At 34.6% G+C, this 14798-nt stretch overlaps 1 protein-coding gene across 1 annotated transcript in view; it reads left to right on the top strand.

The window, feature by feature from the left end:
• The window catches only part of EAF2 (ELL associated factor 2), a 42821-nt gene that overhangs the window by 18424 nt on the left and 9599 nt on the right, over nucleotides 1–14798 (top strand). Inside the window, 1 exon segment of the mRNA NM_001445009.1 lies at nucleotides 11495–11749. Coding sequence (NP_001431938.1) covers nucleotides 11495–11749 — 255 coding nt within the window.

Raw genomic sequence — 14798 nt, 5'->3', positions numbered from 1 at the left:
CAGCAATGTCATAAAATAGGTATTGGTAGAGAAACAACAAATATAGTATTGATAGAGTATATATCAGTATCTACTTATTGAATAAGCCAATATTTCTTCTGATAGGAAATGCCATTTTTATCACCTACAAAATTTCTATCTGGACTTATGTCTTTCTCACAGCATAAGATATACAATGGCCAATAAATATATGAAACATTATTAGACTCACTAATGCCTTCAAAATACAGATTTTAAGATTAAAAGATATATTTTCTCAACCCAAATGTCCATCGACAGATGATTGGATTCGGAAGATGTGGTATATATACACAATGGAATACTACTCAGCCATAAAAAAGGATGACATAATGCCATTTGCAGCAACATGGATGGAGCTAGAGAATCTCATACTGAGTGAAATGAGCCAGAAAGACAAAGACAAATACCATATGATATCACTTATAACTATAAAAAAAAATGAACATCTCCTTAGAAAAGAAAATCATGGACTTGGAGAAGAGACTTGTGGCTGCCTGATGGGAGGGGGAGGGAGTGGGAGGGATCGGGAGCTTGGGCTTATCAGACACAACTTAGAATAGATATACAAGGAGATCCTGCTGAATAGCATTGAGAACTTTGTCTAGATACTCATGTTGCAACAGAAGAACGGGTGGGGGAAAAATGTAATTGTAATGTATACATGTAAGGATAACCTGACCCCCTTGCTGTACAGTGGGGGAAAAAAAAAAAAGATATATTTTCTAATCAGTTAATAGTTTCATTTCTACAATTCCTGACACTCTGAAGGGGTTTTACAAAGTATGCCTAGAAATGATTAAGTCAAAAATTTAACATAATTTCAACGAAAAATGGACAAATTTCACTTCACAGTGGGAGATTTTTAGTATACCCCTCTCACTAATTAATAGATTTAGGAGATTCAGATTACGAAGATTTGCAACACCATTAAGAAACTTGACCTAGGGAGTTCCCGTCGTGGCTAAGTGGTTAATGAATCCGACTAGGAACCATGAGGTTGCGGGTTCGATCCCTGGCCTTGCTCAGTGGGATAAGGGTCCTGCGTTGCCTTGAGCTGTAGTGTAGGTTGCAGACGCGGCTCAGATCCTGTGTTGCTATGGCTCTGGTGTAGGCTGGTGGCTACAGCTCTGATTCTACTCCTAGCCTGGGAACCTCCATGTGCTGTAGGAGTAGCCCAAGAAATGGCAAAAAAAAAGAAAAAGAAAAAGAAACTTGACCTAAATAGGCATGTATATAACTTTGCACAGTTTGACATATACAGGTTTTTCAAGTCCATGTGAATTTAGAAGAACAACAACAACAACAACAAAAAACCCAATGGCCATATGCTATGTAGCAAAGCATCTCATCAAAAGAAATGTCTTTTTAAAATTGAAATATCTTTGATATGCAATATTACTTTCAGGTGTACAACATAGTGATTCCAAGTGATTCAATATTTTTATAGATTATGATCCATTTAAAGTTAGTTAACAATATTGGCTATAGTTCTTTCTGCATTGCACTGTATGTTTTTTGTTTATTTATTTTATACAAATACTAGTTTGTATGTCTTAATCTCGTACCCTGTCTTACCCTCCCTCATCTCCTCTCCCCACTGTTAAGCACTAGTTTGTTCTCTATATGAGTCTATTTCTGTTTTGTTATATTCATTCATTCATTTTACTTTTTAGATTCCACATGTAAGAGATAATATACAGTATTTGTCTTTCTATGTCTGGCTTCTTTGACTAAGCATAATACCCTTTAGGTTCATCCACATTGTTGCAAATGAAAAATTTCATTTTTTATGCCTTAAGTAATATTTTATTGAAGGTGTGTGTGTATATATATATATACACACACACATACATATATGTATATGTATGTGTGCATACATATACATATATGTATATGTATGTGTGCATATATATACACATATGTGTATGTGTGCATATATATATTCATATATGTATATGTGTGTATATATTGAATTAAATTTACACAATTAAATATATGTATACACAAAGCCACACATACCACATCTTCTTTATCCATTTCTATCCATTCAAATGTTGATGGGTGCTTAGGCTGCTTCCATATCTTGGTAATTATAAATAATACTGCTATGAGTATTGGTGTACATATACCTTTTCAAATTAGTGTTTTTGTTTTCTTTGGATATATACCCAGGAATGGGATCGCTGATCATATGGTAATTTTATTTTTAGTTTTTTAAGGAAACTCCATACTGTTTTCCATAGTGGCTGTACCAATTTACATTCCCACCAACTGTGTATTAGGATTCCCTTTTCTCCACATCCTTGCCAACATTGGCTATTTGTTGACTTTTTGATGATAGCCATTTTGACAGGTGTGAGATGATATTTCATGGTGACATTGACTTGCATTTCTCTGATGATTAGCAATGTTGAGCATTTTTTCATGCACCTGTTGGCCATCTGTATATCTTCTTTGGAAAAATCTATTCAGGTCTTCTGCTCATTTTTTAATCAGGTTGTTTGGGGGTTGTTTTAATATTGAATGAGCCATTTGTATATTTTATTTTTATTTTTTAAAATGTCTTTTTAGGGCCACATCTGTGGCACATGGAGGTTCCCAGGCTAGGGGTCGAATCGGAGCTGTAACCTCCAGCCTATGCTACTGCCACAGCAACGCGGGATCTGAGCCATGTCTGTGACCTACACCACAGCTCCCGGCAACATCAGATCCTTAACCCACTGCACAGGCCAGGGATTGAACCTGTGTCCTCATAGATGCTAGTCAGATTCATTTGCTGAACCATGGTGGGAACTCCAGTTTGTATATTTTAGATATTAACCCCTTATTGTTCATATCATTTGCAAATATTTTCTCCTGTAAATAGGTTGTCTTTTCATTTTGTTGATGGTTTCCTTTGCTGTGCAAAAGCTTTTAAGTTTAATTAGGTTCTATTTATTTTTGCTTTTGTATCATGTGTCTTAGCAGACAGATCCAAAAAAATATTGCTCCAGTTTATGTCAAAGAGTATCCTATGTTCTCTTATAGGAGTTTTATGGTTTCAGGTCTTACATATAGGTCTTTAATCCATTTTGAATTTACTTTTGTATACAATGTGAGGAAATGTTCTAATGACATTCTTTTACATGTAGCTGTCAGTTTTCCCAGGACCAGTTATTGAAGAGCCTGTCTTTTCTGTTGTATATTCTTGTCCCTTTTGTTGTATATTAACTGACCATAGGTGTATGGGCTTATGTTAGGGCTCTCTATCCTGTTCCATTGATCTTTGTGCCTTTTGAGGATGCTGATACCATACTGTTTTGATGACGATAGCTTTGTAACATAGTCTCAAGTTAGACAGTGTGATACCTCCAGCTACATTTTTCTTTCTCAGGATTGCTTTGACCGTCTGGGGTTTGTTTCTGTATTAATTCTAGGGTAATTTTTTTCTATTTCTGTGAACAATATCATGAGTATTTTGATAAGGAAAGAGATTTTTTTTTCATTTATCTGCTTTGGATTAGCTAAAATATTAGTCAACTTCTGGTACTGGTGAGGATATAAAGGGAAACAAATATATTCATACTTTTGGGGGGGGCTGTACCCACAGCATATGGAAGTTCCCAGGCTAAGGGTTGAATTGGAGCTGTAACTGCTGGCCTGTGCTGTAGCCACAGTAATATGGGATAGAAACCACATCTGTAGCCTACACCATAGCTCATGGCAACGCCAGATCCTTAACCTGCTAGGTGAGGCCAGGGATCATACCGGCATCCTCATGGATACTAGTGGGTTTGTAACCTGCTGAGCCACAGTGGGAACTCCCTTCATACATTTTTAGAGAAGTATAAATGAGCTTATTTTTTTGTAGAGGAATTTTTTCTTTTTTTCTTTTTTTCTGTCTTTTGCCATTTTTGGGGCTGCACTTGCGGCATATGGAGGTTCCCAGGCTAGGGGTCTAATCGAAGCTGTAGCCACCAGCCTACGCCAGAGCCACAGCAACGCAGGATCTGAGCTGCGTCTGCAACCTATACCACAGCTCACGGCAGTGCCGGATCCTTAACCCACTGAGCAAGGGCAGGGATCAAACCCGCAACCTCATGGTTCCTAGTCGGATTTGTAAACCACTGCGCCATGATGGGAACTCCTTGTAGAGGAATTTTTTCTGAAAAACGCTTAGATTAGTGTTTAGCACGCAGAAAGTATCTTGTTAGGTTTTGCTTTCATTATCATCATCCTTACTTACTAATAACTATTAAAATACAAATGTCCTTATTCATTACCTAGAAATTCTAGAAGTGTGTCTTATTGCAAAACTTGTACAGATAGATAACTACATAGATATGTCTTTATCAGCCACATAAGAATGTTCAATGTGGTGTTTTTTCATTCTAAAAAAAAAAGGAAAAATCCTAAGTACCCATAAAGAAGGGAGGTAGACCACATTTTAGTAACAAAGAAGGATATCCAGATAGATTGTTAAGCAATAAAGTTAGATTTTACATATTGTGTGTGGGAATCATTTTTGAATACAAAATGTGTATATGCATAGAAGTACTTGGGAGATTTATACTAAAATGTAAGCATTATCTTTGGGAGTTAGGGTTATAGGAATCTTTCACTTTCTATGTTGCAAATTGTTATTTGAATTTTTAAAATAAATGTTATTTTTTCTGGTAATGATTATTTATTGAGACTATTATATAAAGAACAATGTTAATATAAAACTGCTCATAATCTCACTACTCTAATACAGTTAATTTCTGCCCGTACTGTATATTTTTATATTTTTGTACGTAACTGCCATGTGCCAAGTCTTTCCATACATTATTTCAATTAACCTTTAAATTTTTTATTAAAAAGTATTTGAAACATATAGAAAATACAGAGAATAATTTAACAGGTTATATACCTACAACTTAGATTTAACATTTTACTGCTTTGGTTTTAGGCTTTTAAAATTTTTTCAGGAAGTTCCTCTTCTGGCTCAGTGATAATGAGCCTGACCAGTATCCATGAAGATGTGCGTTCAATCCCTGGCTTTGCTCAGTGGGTTAAAGATCTGGCATTGCTTAGGTGTGGCTAAGGCTGGCAGCTATAGCTCAGATTCAACCCCTAGCTAGGGAATTTCCATATGCCACAGGTGCAGCCCTAAAAAAAAGGCAAAAATAAATAAATAAATAAATTTCAGAAGTTTCCTTTCTAATAGTCTCTTCCTTTTCTGATTTATCTGTGCACATGTCTGAGTGTACTCTAGAGGATTTATATGCTTTTCTATTCCTTGAAAGTGTTTGTATAAGGTAGATTTTTCTGAATTTCTTTAATAACTAGGCTTGTTCAGGTTTTCTGTTTCTTTTTTACTCAGTTTTGGTAATTCATATTTATCTTGAAAATTATGTTTAATTCACACTTTGAAATTACTGACAAAATTTGTCCATGTAGATCTTTATAACATTTGTGGTTATGGCCCGTTTTTATTCCTAACACTGATTATTTGTGCCCTTTCTCTCTTTTTATTGACCAACATTTCTAAAATCTTATGTATTTTATTAGTCCTCAATGAACCAACTTTTGGTCTTGGTGAAATATATATTGGTGACTAAGAGTGGCAACTGGGGAGTCAGACTGCTTGTGTTCAAATCCCAGCTCCATTGCTTATCAGCTGTGTGGCCTAGGGAGAGTTATTTAGCCTCTAATTCTTTTTGTGTATGTTTCCTCACATTTGTAAAATAGAGTTAATAGTTAGGGTTATTGAGAGGATTAAATTCAATAAATACATATAAAGTACCTAAGGCAATTCCTGGCACTAGGAAGTATTCACATATTAGCTATTATTTTAATCTTTCTTTCTTTCTTTCTTTCTTTCTTTCTTTCTTTCTTTCTTTCTTTCTTTCTTTCCTTCCTTCCTTCCTTCCTTCCCTCTTTCTTTCTTTCTTTCTTTCTTTCTTTCTTTCTTTCTTTCTTTCTTTCTTTCTTTCTTTCTTTCTTTTGTGGGGGGCACCCATGGCATATGGAAGTTCCCAGGTCAAGGGTCAAATTGGAGCTACAGCTGCCAGCTTATGCCACAGCAGTGCAGGATTGGATTTTCATCTGCAGCCTCCATGATAGCTCATGGCAATGCCGGATCCTTAACCCACTGAGCAAGGCCAGGGATCGAATCTGCATCCTTATGGATCCTAGTCAGGTTTGTTAACTGCTGAGCCATGAAGGGAACACCTAATTTTTATTATTTTCTTTTTCCTTTGTTTACTCTTTCATTAATATGCTCTTTAAAAAATTATTTCCTTCTTTGACTTGCTTTGAGTTTGTTCTATGGTTTTTATAACTGGATACTTATTTCATGTATATTGAATTTATCTTTTGCATGCATTTAAGAGTATAAATAACTTCCTGGGTATTACTTTAACTGCATCCAGTAAATGAGTAGCACTTACATTATAAATTCTAAACATTTTTGTAATTTTGGTTCTTTGACAGTAAATCATGTATGAGAATGTTCTTTTTTTTTATACTTTTTTTATTTTCCCACTGTACATCAAGGGGGTCAGGTTATCCTTACATGTATACATTACAATTACATTTTTTCCCCCACCCTTTGTTCTGTTGCAACATGAGTATCTAGAGAAAGTTCTCAATGCTATTCAGAATGTTCTTACTCCATTTTGAGTTTATTTTTGTGTATGGTGTTAGAGAGTGTTCTAATTTCATTCTTTTTCATGTAGCTATCCATTTTTCCTGGCACCACTTATTGAAGAGACTTTCAGTTTTCTCCATTGTATATTCTTGCATTGCCTCTTTTGTTGTAGATTAGTTGACCATAGATGTGTGGGTTTATTTCTGGGCTTTCTATTCTGTTCCACTGATCTTTATTTCTGTTTTTATGTTAGTACCATATAATTTTAATTATTGTAGCTTTGTACTATAGTCTAAGGTCAGGGAGCCTGATTCCTCCAGTTGCATTTTTCTTTTTCAATATTACTTTGGCTATTTTGGGTCTTTTGTGTTTCCATATAAATTTTAAAAATTTTGTTCTAGTTCCATGAAGAATGCATTGGAAATTTGATAGGGATTACATTGAATCTGTAGATTGCCTTGGGTTATCAAAGTGGATCAAAGACCTAAAGATAGGACTGGATACTATAAAACTCTTAGAAAAGAACATAGGCAGAATACTCTGACATAAACCACAGCAGTATCTTTGATTCACCCCCTACAGTAATGAAAATAAAAGCAAAAATAAACAAATGGGAGCTAATTAAACTTAAAAATTTTTAGCACAGCAAAGGAAACAAAATTAAAAGACAACCCACAGAATGGGAGAAAATATTTGTCAATGAAGTAACTGTCAAGGGATTAATCTCCAAAATATATGAACTGCTCATTTAGGTCAATATCAAAAAAACAACCCAATCAAAAAATGTGCAGAAGATCTAAATAAACATTTCTCTAAAGAATACATACAGATGGCCAAAAAATATGAAAAGATGCTCAGCGTCGCTAATTATTAGAAATACAAATCAAAACTATGATGAGGTGTCACTTTACACCAGTCAGAATGGCCATTATCTGTTGGCGGAAATGTAAATTGTTACAACCATTATGAAAAGCAGTATATGGAGATTCCTGAAAAAATTAAAGATAGAACCACTGTATGATCAAGCAATCCCACTCCTGGGCATCTTTCCAGAGAAAACTGTAATTCAAAAATAGCCAAGACATGGAAGCAACCTAAATGTCTGTTGACAGAGTAGAGGATAAAGAAGATATGGTACATATGTACAGAATGGAATATTACTTAGCCATAAAAAGAATGAAATAATGCCATTTGCAGCAGCATGGATGGACCTAGAGATTGTCATATGAAATGAATTAAGTAACACAGAAAAATAAAAACATCTTATATGTGGAATAAAAGGATACAAATCTATTTATTTGCAGAACAGGAAGACTCATTCATTATTGAAGCATGTATCAGTAGTTCATTCCTTTTTATTGCCAAGTAGTAATTTACTTTAAGGATATACAACTATTTGTTTATCTGCTCAACCCAGAGGCAGACCTTTGGGTTGTTTCCAGTTTGGGGCTTTTACAAATAAAGTTGCTATGAACATCACATACAAGTCTTTGAAAAAACAAATATTTTCTTCTTTCTTTAGTAAATACGTAAAAGTGAAATAGCTGGATGATATGGTGCATGTATATTTAACTTTTTTTGCAACTGCCAAACTGTTATCCAACTGTTGTACTATTTTACATCCCTACCAGAGTATATGAGAGATCTAGTTCCTCTATATCTTTGTCAGTGCTTGGAGCAGTTTTAATAAGGTGTATAGGGTGGTATTTCATTGTGGTTTCAATTTGTATTTCCCTAATGACTAATGATGTTAAATATCTTTTCATGTCCTTATTTGCCATCACAATATTTTCTTCAGGCACAATGTCTATTCAAATCTTTTGCCCATTTAAACAATGAATTATTTATTTTCTTATTAGAGTTTTAGGAATTCTTTATATAGTCTTTTTTTTTTTTTTTGTCTTTTTAGGGCTGCACCTGTCACATATGAAAGTTCCTAGGTTAGGGGTCAAATCAGAGCTATAGCTGGCAGCCTACACCACAGCCATATGTCATGTGATATCACTTATATGTGGAATAAAAGGATACAAATGAATTTATTTTCAGAATAGCAAATAAGCAACACGGGGTCCGAGCCACTGAGCAAGGCCAGGGATCAAACCCACATCCTCCTGGATACTAGTTGGATTCATTTCTGCTGTACCACATTGGGAACTCCTCCAAGATGTCCTTTATCAGGTTAAATTCTATTTATATTTTGCTGAGAGTTTTTATGAAGAATCACTGTTGAAATTTCTGCTATTTTGAGATGGCTTTTATTTTTTAGTTTTTAATATGGTGCATTATATTGATCGATTTTTGAAAGTTTGTTATCCTTGGAAAACCCCACTTAGTCATGATGTATTGTCCTTTCAATATATTAACATTTCTCAGCCTCAGCAACATTGGAATTTGGAGTTGGATGATTTTTTGCCCTGGGTTGTCTTTGTGTGTTGTATGATGTTTACCAATATCTCTGCCTTCACCACTTGCCGCCAGCTGTGGTAACCAAAGATGTCTCCAGACATGGCCAGATTTCTCCCTGGATGACAAATTCATACCTGGTTGAAAACTGCTATTATATATGATTAAATTAGAGTTACTAAAATTTTGTTTAAAATTTTTGCATCTTTGTTTATAAGAATATTAATTTGTTTGCTTTTTTTGGTAATGTCTTTATTGTGTTTTATATAAGTAATTCTGGCCCTAAGGAATGAGTTGGGAAGTGTTTTTTCTTCTTTAATTATGCAGAAGAATTTGTATCAAACTGGTATAATTTCTTCCTTAAATGACTGATAGAATTCACTAGTGAAGTCATTTGTGACTGGAGATTTATGTGTGGGATATGGGAGTGCTGTAACTGCAACTCAGTTTTTTTAAGATTATTTAGGGGTATCTAGGTTTTCTGTTTGTTCTTGAGCTAACTTGAGTTAGTTTGTGCTTTCAAAGAATTGATCCATTTCATCTAATTTGTTGCGTTTATGGTCATAAAGTAGTTCACAGTGTTCTTTCCTATTCATTTAATGTTGTAGGATCTATAGTGTTGTCACCTCTTTCACTTCTGATATTAATAATTTATGTCTAGTATCTTTTTTTCCTGATGAACCTGGTTGAGTTTTATAAACAGTATTTATTTCAGACAATCAGCTTTTGGTTTCATTTATTTTCACTATTTTTTCTGTTGTCTTGTTTTTGGCTTTTACTGTTTTTTTTCCTTCTACTTAAGTTTTAATTTGCTCTTCCTTCTCTATCTTCTTAAGGTACAGCTTAGCTCATTTAATTGAGATCTTCTCTTTTCCCCAATATAATCACTTAAGTTTTTAAATTTCTCTTCAGACTGTACTTTTTTTATTTCCCCAATACATTATTTTTTTCTACTTTAGTTGTATTCCACAGATTTGGATAAATTGTGTTTTTCATTTTCATTCCTTTAGAAGTATTTTCTAAAATCTTTTTGATTTCTTCTTTGAACCATGGGTTTTTTAGAAGTGTGCAAATACTTGGAAATTATCTAGGTTCAATTTATGAAATTTTTACTTTTGCTTTGTTTTGGTAGATAAAATACTCTGTATAAATTCAACCTCTTAAAATGTATTGTGGGACAAGATGGCATAGACTTATCTATTTATGCTTCTCCCAACTACATGAAACTATAAACCTTGGAAATAACACAGAGACAACCAAGGGAGAACCCTTAAAGTTTGAAAGAGGAAGGTAATCTGGTTAGGGACCCCAGGAAGGACTAGGGGAACAGTATGGTCAGGGCATCTTATAATCTCTCCCTCCCAGAAGATGGCAGTTCAGGCCCAACATGTCTCGACCCCCAAGTTACCTACAGAAGGCATTTCAGATAGGTTCATTCTTCCCCCATATTCAAAGGTGTATCCAGCAACATCAGGCTAACTTGGACACATGTTCCCACCAAAACACACACACACACACACACACACACACACACACACACACACAATGGTAACTAATGTGAGGTTATGTGTTAAGTAACTTGATTATGGTAATCATTTTACAGTGTATATGTACATCAAAACGCTAAGTTATATACATTCAGTATATGAAAAATTTTTGCCAATTATACTTCAATAAAGCTGATAAAATTCGTCTGTGTATGTAGTGTTGCATTACATGTATTGAGGAATGAAAAGAATTAGAGGATGGTTTCTATCAATATAGATTTTAATTTTTACAATTTAAAATGTTCACATTCTCTTTTATATTTTATTTGAATTACGTGTGTATTTAAGTATAAAGGTATAAGTAAATGTAGTGTTCAAATTTAGATATTGCCTATGTCTTATACTTTTCACAATCCCAACATTGAATGTGGCTTGGCTTGATGGTAAAGGAGATTTTTTCTTTTATTTTGGTGGGGAAGTCTGTGGACTATGTGTGTATGTTGTCCATAAATTGGACAAGGAGAAAGAAGTACTACCAGAGAAGAGCTGGGAAAGAAAGGTTTGAGTCCAGAGATGCAACTTTTGCTAGAAAAGCTGCCATTTTAAAAAAATCTTGGTTGGGTGGTAACAAAGAGCACACTTGAGCTCCAATAATAGATGAATTGGGTGTCAAAATCTAAAATGCCAGTTTCCAAGCAGAATTTGAAAACATATACGGTCACAAGAAAGTGTTAGGAGTGATTATTCCTGGGGAGTAGTATTAAAGGAATTTGAGGAGAGAGTAGAAAGAGGGATTTTCCTTTTCATTTTGAGTAGGAAAGAAGCTTTTTAAATGTAAATATATGTTTAGTCTTATTTATTCCTCATCAACGGTTTATTAGAAACTAACACATTCAAATTTTATTATATTTATTTAATACTTACAGTTAATGTTATTGATTTAACCTATTGACTTCTATTTTATTTTCAGAACTGAAGGCAGAAGCTAGTCTAATGGACCAGATGAGTAGTTGCGATAGTTCATCGGATTCCAAAAGTTCATCATCTTCAAGTAGTGAGGATAGTTCCAGTGATTCAGAAGCCGAAGAGTGCAGATCCTCTCCTGATCCAGGGAATTACATCTCGGAACATCCTACCATGTCTGCCATGCCACAGTGCAGGACTCCTGAGATTGATGCCAGTCGAAATAAATATTATGACAATGGCCTTATGATGAATACTTTAAGTAAGTATACATAAGCATGAGTAATCGGAAAAGTAGAATTCACAGTGGATCCATACTGATCATGCTTTAAAATTTGGATCAAGAGAAAGACTTCTTTTATTCATCTGACAGTCTTAACCATTACCTTCTTATTGAATTATTCATTTTCTTTCGCCTCTGTGACAGAATGCCTTTCTGGTTTTTCTCGTCTTTCTAGATGCTTTTCTGTCTCTTCTTTTCTGGTTTATAATATTTCACACAGTCTCTAGAGCTGGAGTTCTTCAAGGCTTAATTCTAGGTCCTTTTTTCTTATTCCATATGCTTTCCTCCATATTTTTCTGCAGTCAATTCTTATGTACAGATAACTTATAAATTTGTATCTCTGACCTAAACCTCTGAGCTCCAGAGACATAAGTCCAATATCATCTCATATTCAATGGCATTTCAAATTCACTTTATCAAAAATAAATTTATAATCTTTGGCTAACTGTGTGCCTAACGAAAGTCAGAATTTACCTAGCTATGCAAAGCAGGAGCCTGATTTTATTCTAGGATTGACTTCCTCTCCCTCTTTATAGTACAGTCAATCCTTCGCCATCTTGTTTATTTTACCTCCTTATTCTCAGATTGATCTACTTCTCTACAACTCTACCACTATCACACTAGTGAAACCTAACCGTTATTTATTACTTTAACTATGCAATGATTTCCTATCAGGTTCACCCCTTATCTACTCAAACTCATTTTTTATCCACTAAGTACATTGCATCCATACTTTCATAATTCAAATATAATTTGTCTCTCCTACTTTAAACTTTTCAATAGCGTATAATATCTTTTAAGGATAGAAACAAAATATTTTTAACGTAATACTCTTGCTCTTTCTGTTCTAGCAACATTTGTCTTCTCTTTGTCACCATACTCAATACTTTCACCTGACTCAGAGGCTCTTCATGTACTGTCCCTTCATCCAGAAACATTTTCTTCTTTTTATGTAGTTAACTTGTTTTCCTTTAGATTACAGTTCAAGGTTTACTTTACCAAGAAAGCCTTTCTGACAAGGTCAAATCCTATTGTTGTAGATCTTCAGAACTATATATTCTTTATATCAATTATCATTTATAAATTTATATTTTTATGATTTTCTCACTTCTAAAGTATAAGATCCAGAAGAACAGTGATCTTGTTTATTTTTGCTTATCATCAAATTCTAGCACCTGGCACAGTTCCTGATATATAGCAGATGCTCAGTAAACTCTTCTTTTGAAATTTTATTTTATTTTCTTAATTTTTTTTTTTTTTTTGGCTTTTTAGGGCTTCATTCACAGCATATGGAGGTTCCCAGGCTAGGGGTATAATCAGAGCTGCAGTTGCCGGCCTACACCACAGCCTTAGCACCATATGATCCGAGCTGTATCTGCAACCTACACCACAGCTTATGGCAACACCGGATCCTTAACCAACTGAACGAGGTCAGGAATCGAACCTACAACCTCATGGTTCCTAGTCGAATTCATTCCTGCTGCGCCATGTTGGGAACTCCTGAGTAAATTATTTTTAATGGACATGTAGGTTGATACTTTCTGGGGGAGAATAGTACTTTCTGTATGTTTAAAACTAACATCCCTGTGTTAATTAATAATGATAAGGTAAATAGCTAGGAAAGACTGACTTGTTCTAGCCAAATAACATAACTGAATAAGGAAGGAGCCAATGATAGGTTGTAGAGAGTTAGTGTAAAACTGTGAGTTAATTAAGGACCAGGAAAGGGCTTTTGAACTTCCAGTTATTTATGTCTTTAGTGTTGCTATTCCTAACTTGAGAGGTGAAATTGTAGCATCTGATTTCTTGAATGGCCAAATAATGATAAGGGTTCAATTTACCAGGAGGATAAACAGCTATGAATTTGTCTGCCCATAAAATATACCTTTGCAATGGATGTAAAATATATTAAAATATGTAGTTACATATGTGTGTGTGTATACGTAACACAAAAATTGACAGAAGTAGGAAAAATTGAAAAGTCTATCATACTGGTAGATTAATGCCTCCGTAATCAAGCAGACAAAATTTATTAAAGTTATAAAATCTTTGAAGAACACAATTAACATGCCTGTTCTAATAATAAATATGTAGACTATCACAGTCTGAAAAACTTTTGAGACTTATATATGTGACATTTACAGAAGTTACTTTCAACTAGGACAAAGAAATAACACATTTAGAAGAATTCATATTTTATTGATCATATCATATGACAATACAGTGAGAATATAAATAAGAAAAAAGTTGAAAATGCACACTTAGAAACTTCAGAGCACATACCTAGTGACTTACATGTTAAAGGGAAATTACAGTGAAATTAGAAAATATTTATAATTATGCAATATCAAAAATATCTCAGCAGTTTTGGGGTATAGACAAATTGCTACTTATAGGGAGATTTACAGCCTCAAAATATTCTTTTTTTTAAAAAAATTGAAAATAATTAAATGAGTGAGAGTTCCCATCCTAGTGCAACAAAACGAATCCAACTAGGGACCTTGAGGTTGCGGGTTCAATCCCTGGCCTCCTCAGTATGTTAAGGATCTGGTGTTGCTGTGAGCTGTGGTGTAGATTGCAGACATGACTTGGATTCTGATGTTGCTGTGGCTGTGGCATAGGCCACATGGACCCCTAGCCTGGGAATCTCCATATGCCGCTGGTACAGCCCTTTAAAAAAAAGGCAAAAAAAAAAAGAAGAGAAATGAGTGAAAGTGTCACCTTGAGAAATTAGGAGAACAATAACATCTTAAAACAGTGAAAGAAAGTGGTATAGATTAGAATTGAAATTAGTGTGGAGTTCCTGTTGTGGCGCAGCGGAAACGAACCCAACTAGTATCCATGAGGATGATGGTTTGATTCCTAGCCTCGCTCATTGGGTTGGGGCTCCAGCATTGCCGTGAGCTGTGGTGTAGGTCAGATCCTGAGTTGCTGTGGCGTGGCATAGGCTGGTTCCAATTCGACCTTAGAACTTCCATATGCCATGGATGTGGCCCTAAAAAGTAAAAAACAAAACAAAATTAATAAA

This window comes from Sus scrofa, chromosome 13 (genome assembly GCF_054392235.1).
Source record: "Sus scrofa isolate SSC_HxYL_T2T_F1_AM1 chromosome 13, Sscrofa_HxYL_maternal_Yorkshire_Landrace_v2.0, whole genome shotgun sequence".
In the NCBI taxonomy this organism is placed as follows: Eukaryota; Metazoa; Chordata; class Mammalia; order Artiodactyla; family Suidae; genus Sus; species Sus scrofa.
The sequence above is the reverse complement of the archived record's forward strand: the minus strand, read 5'-3'. Positions and strand labels throughout refer to the sequence as shown.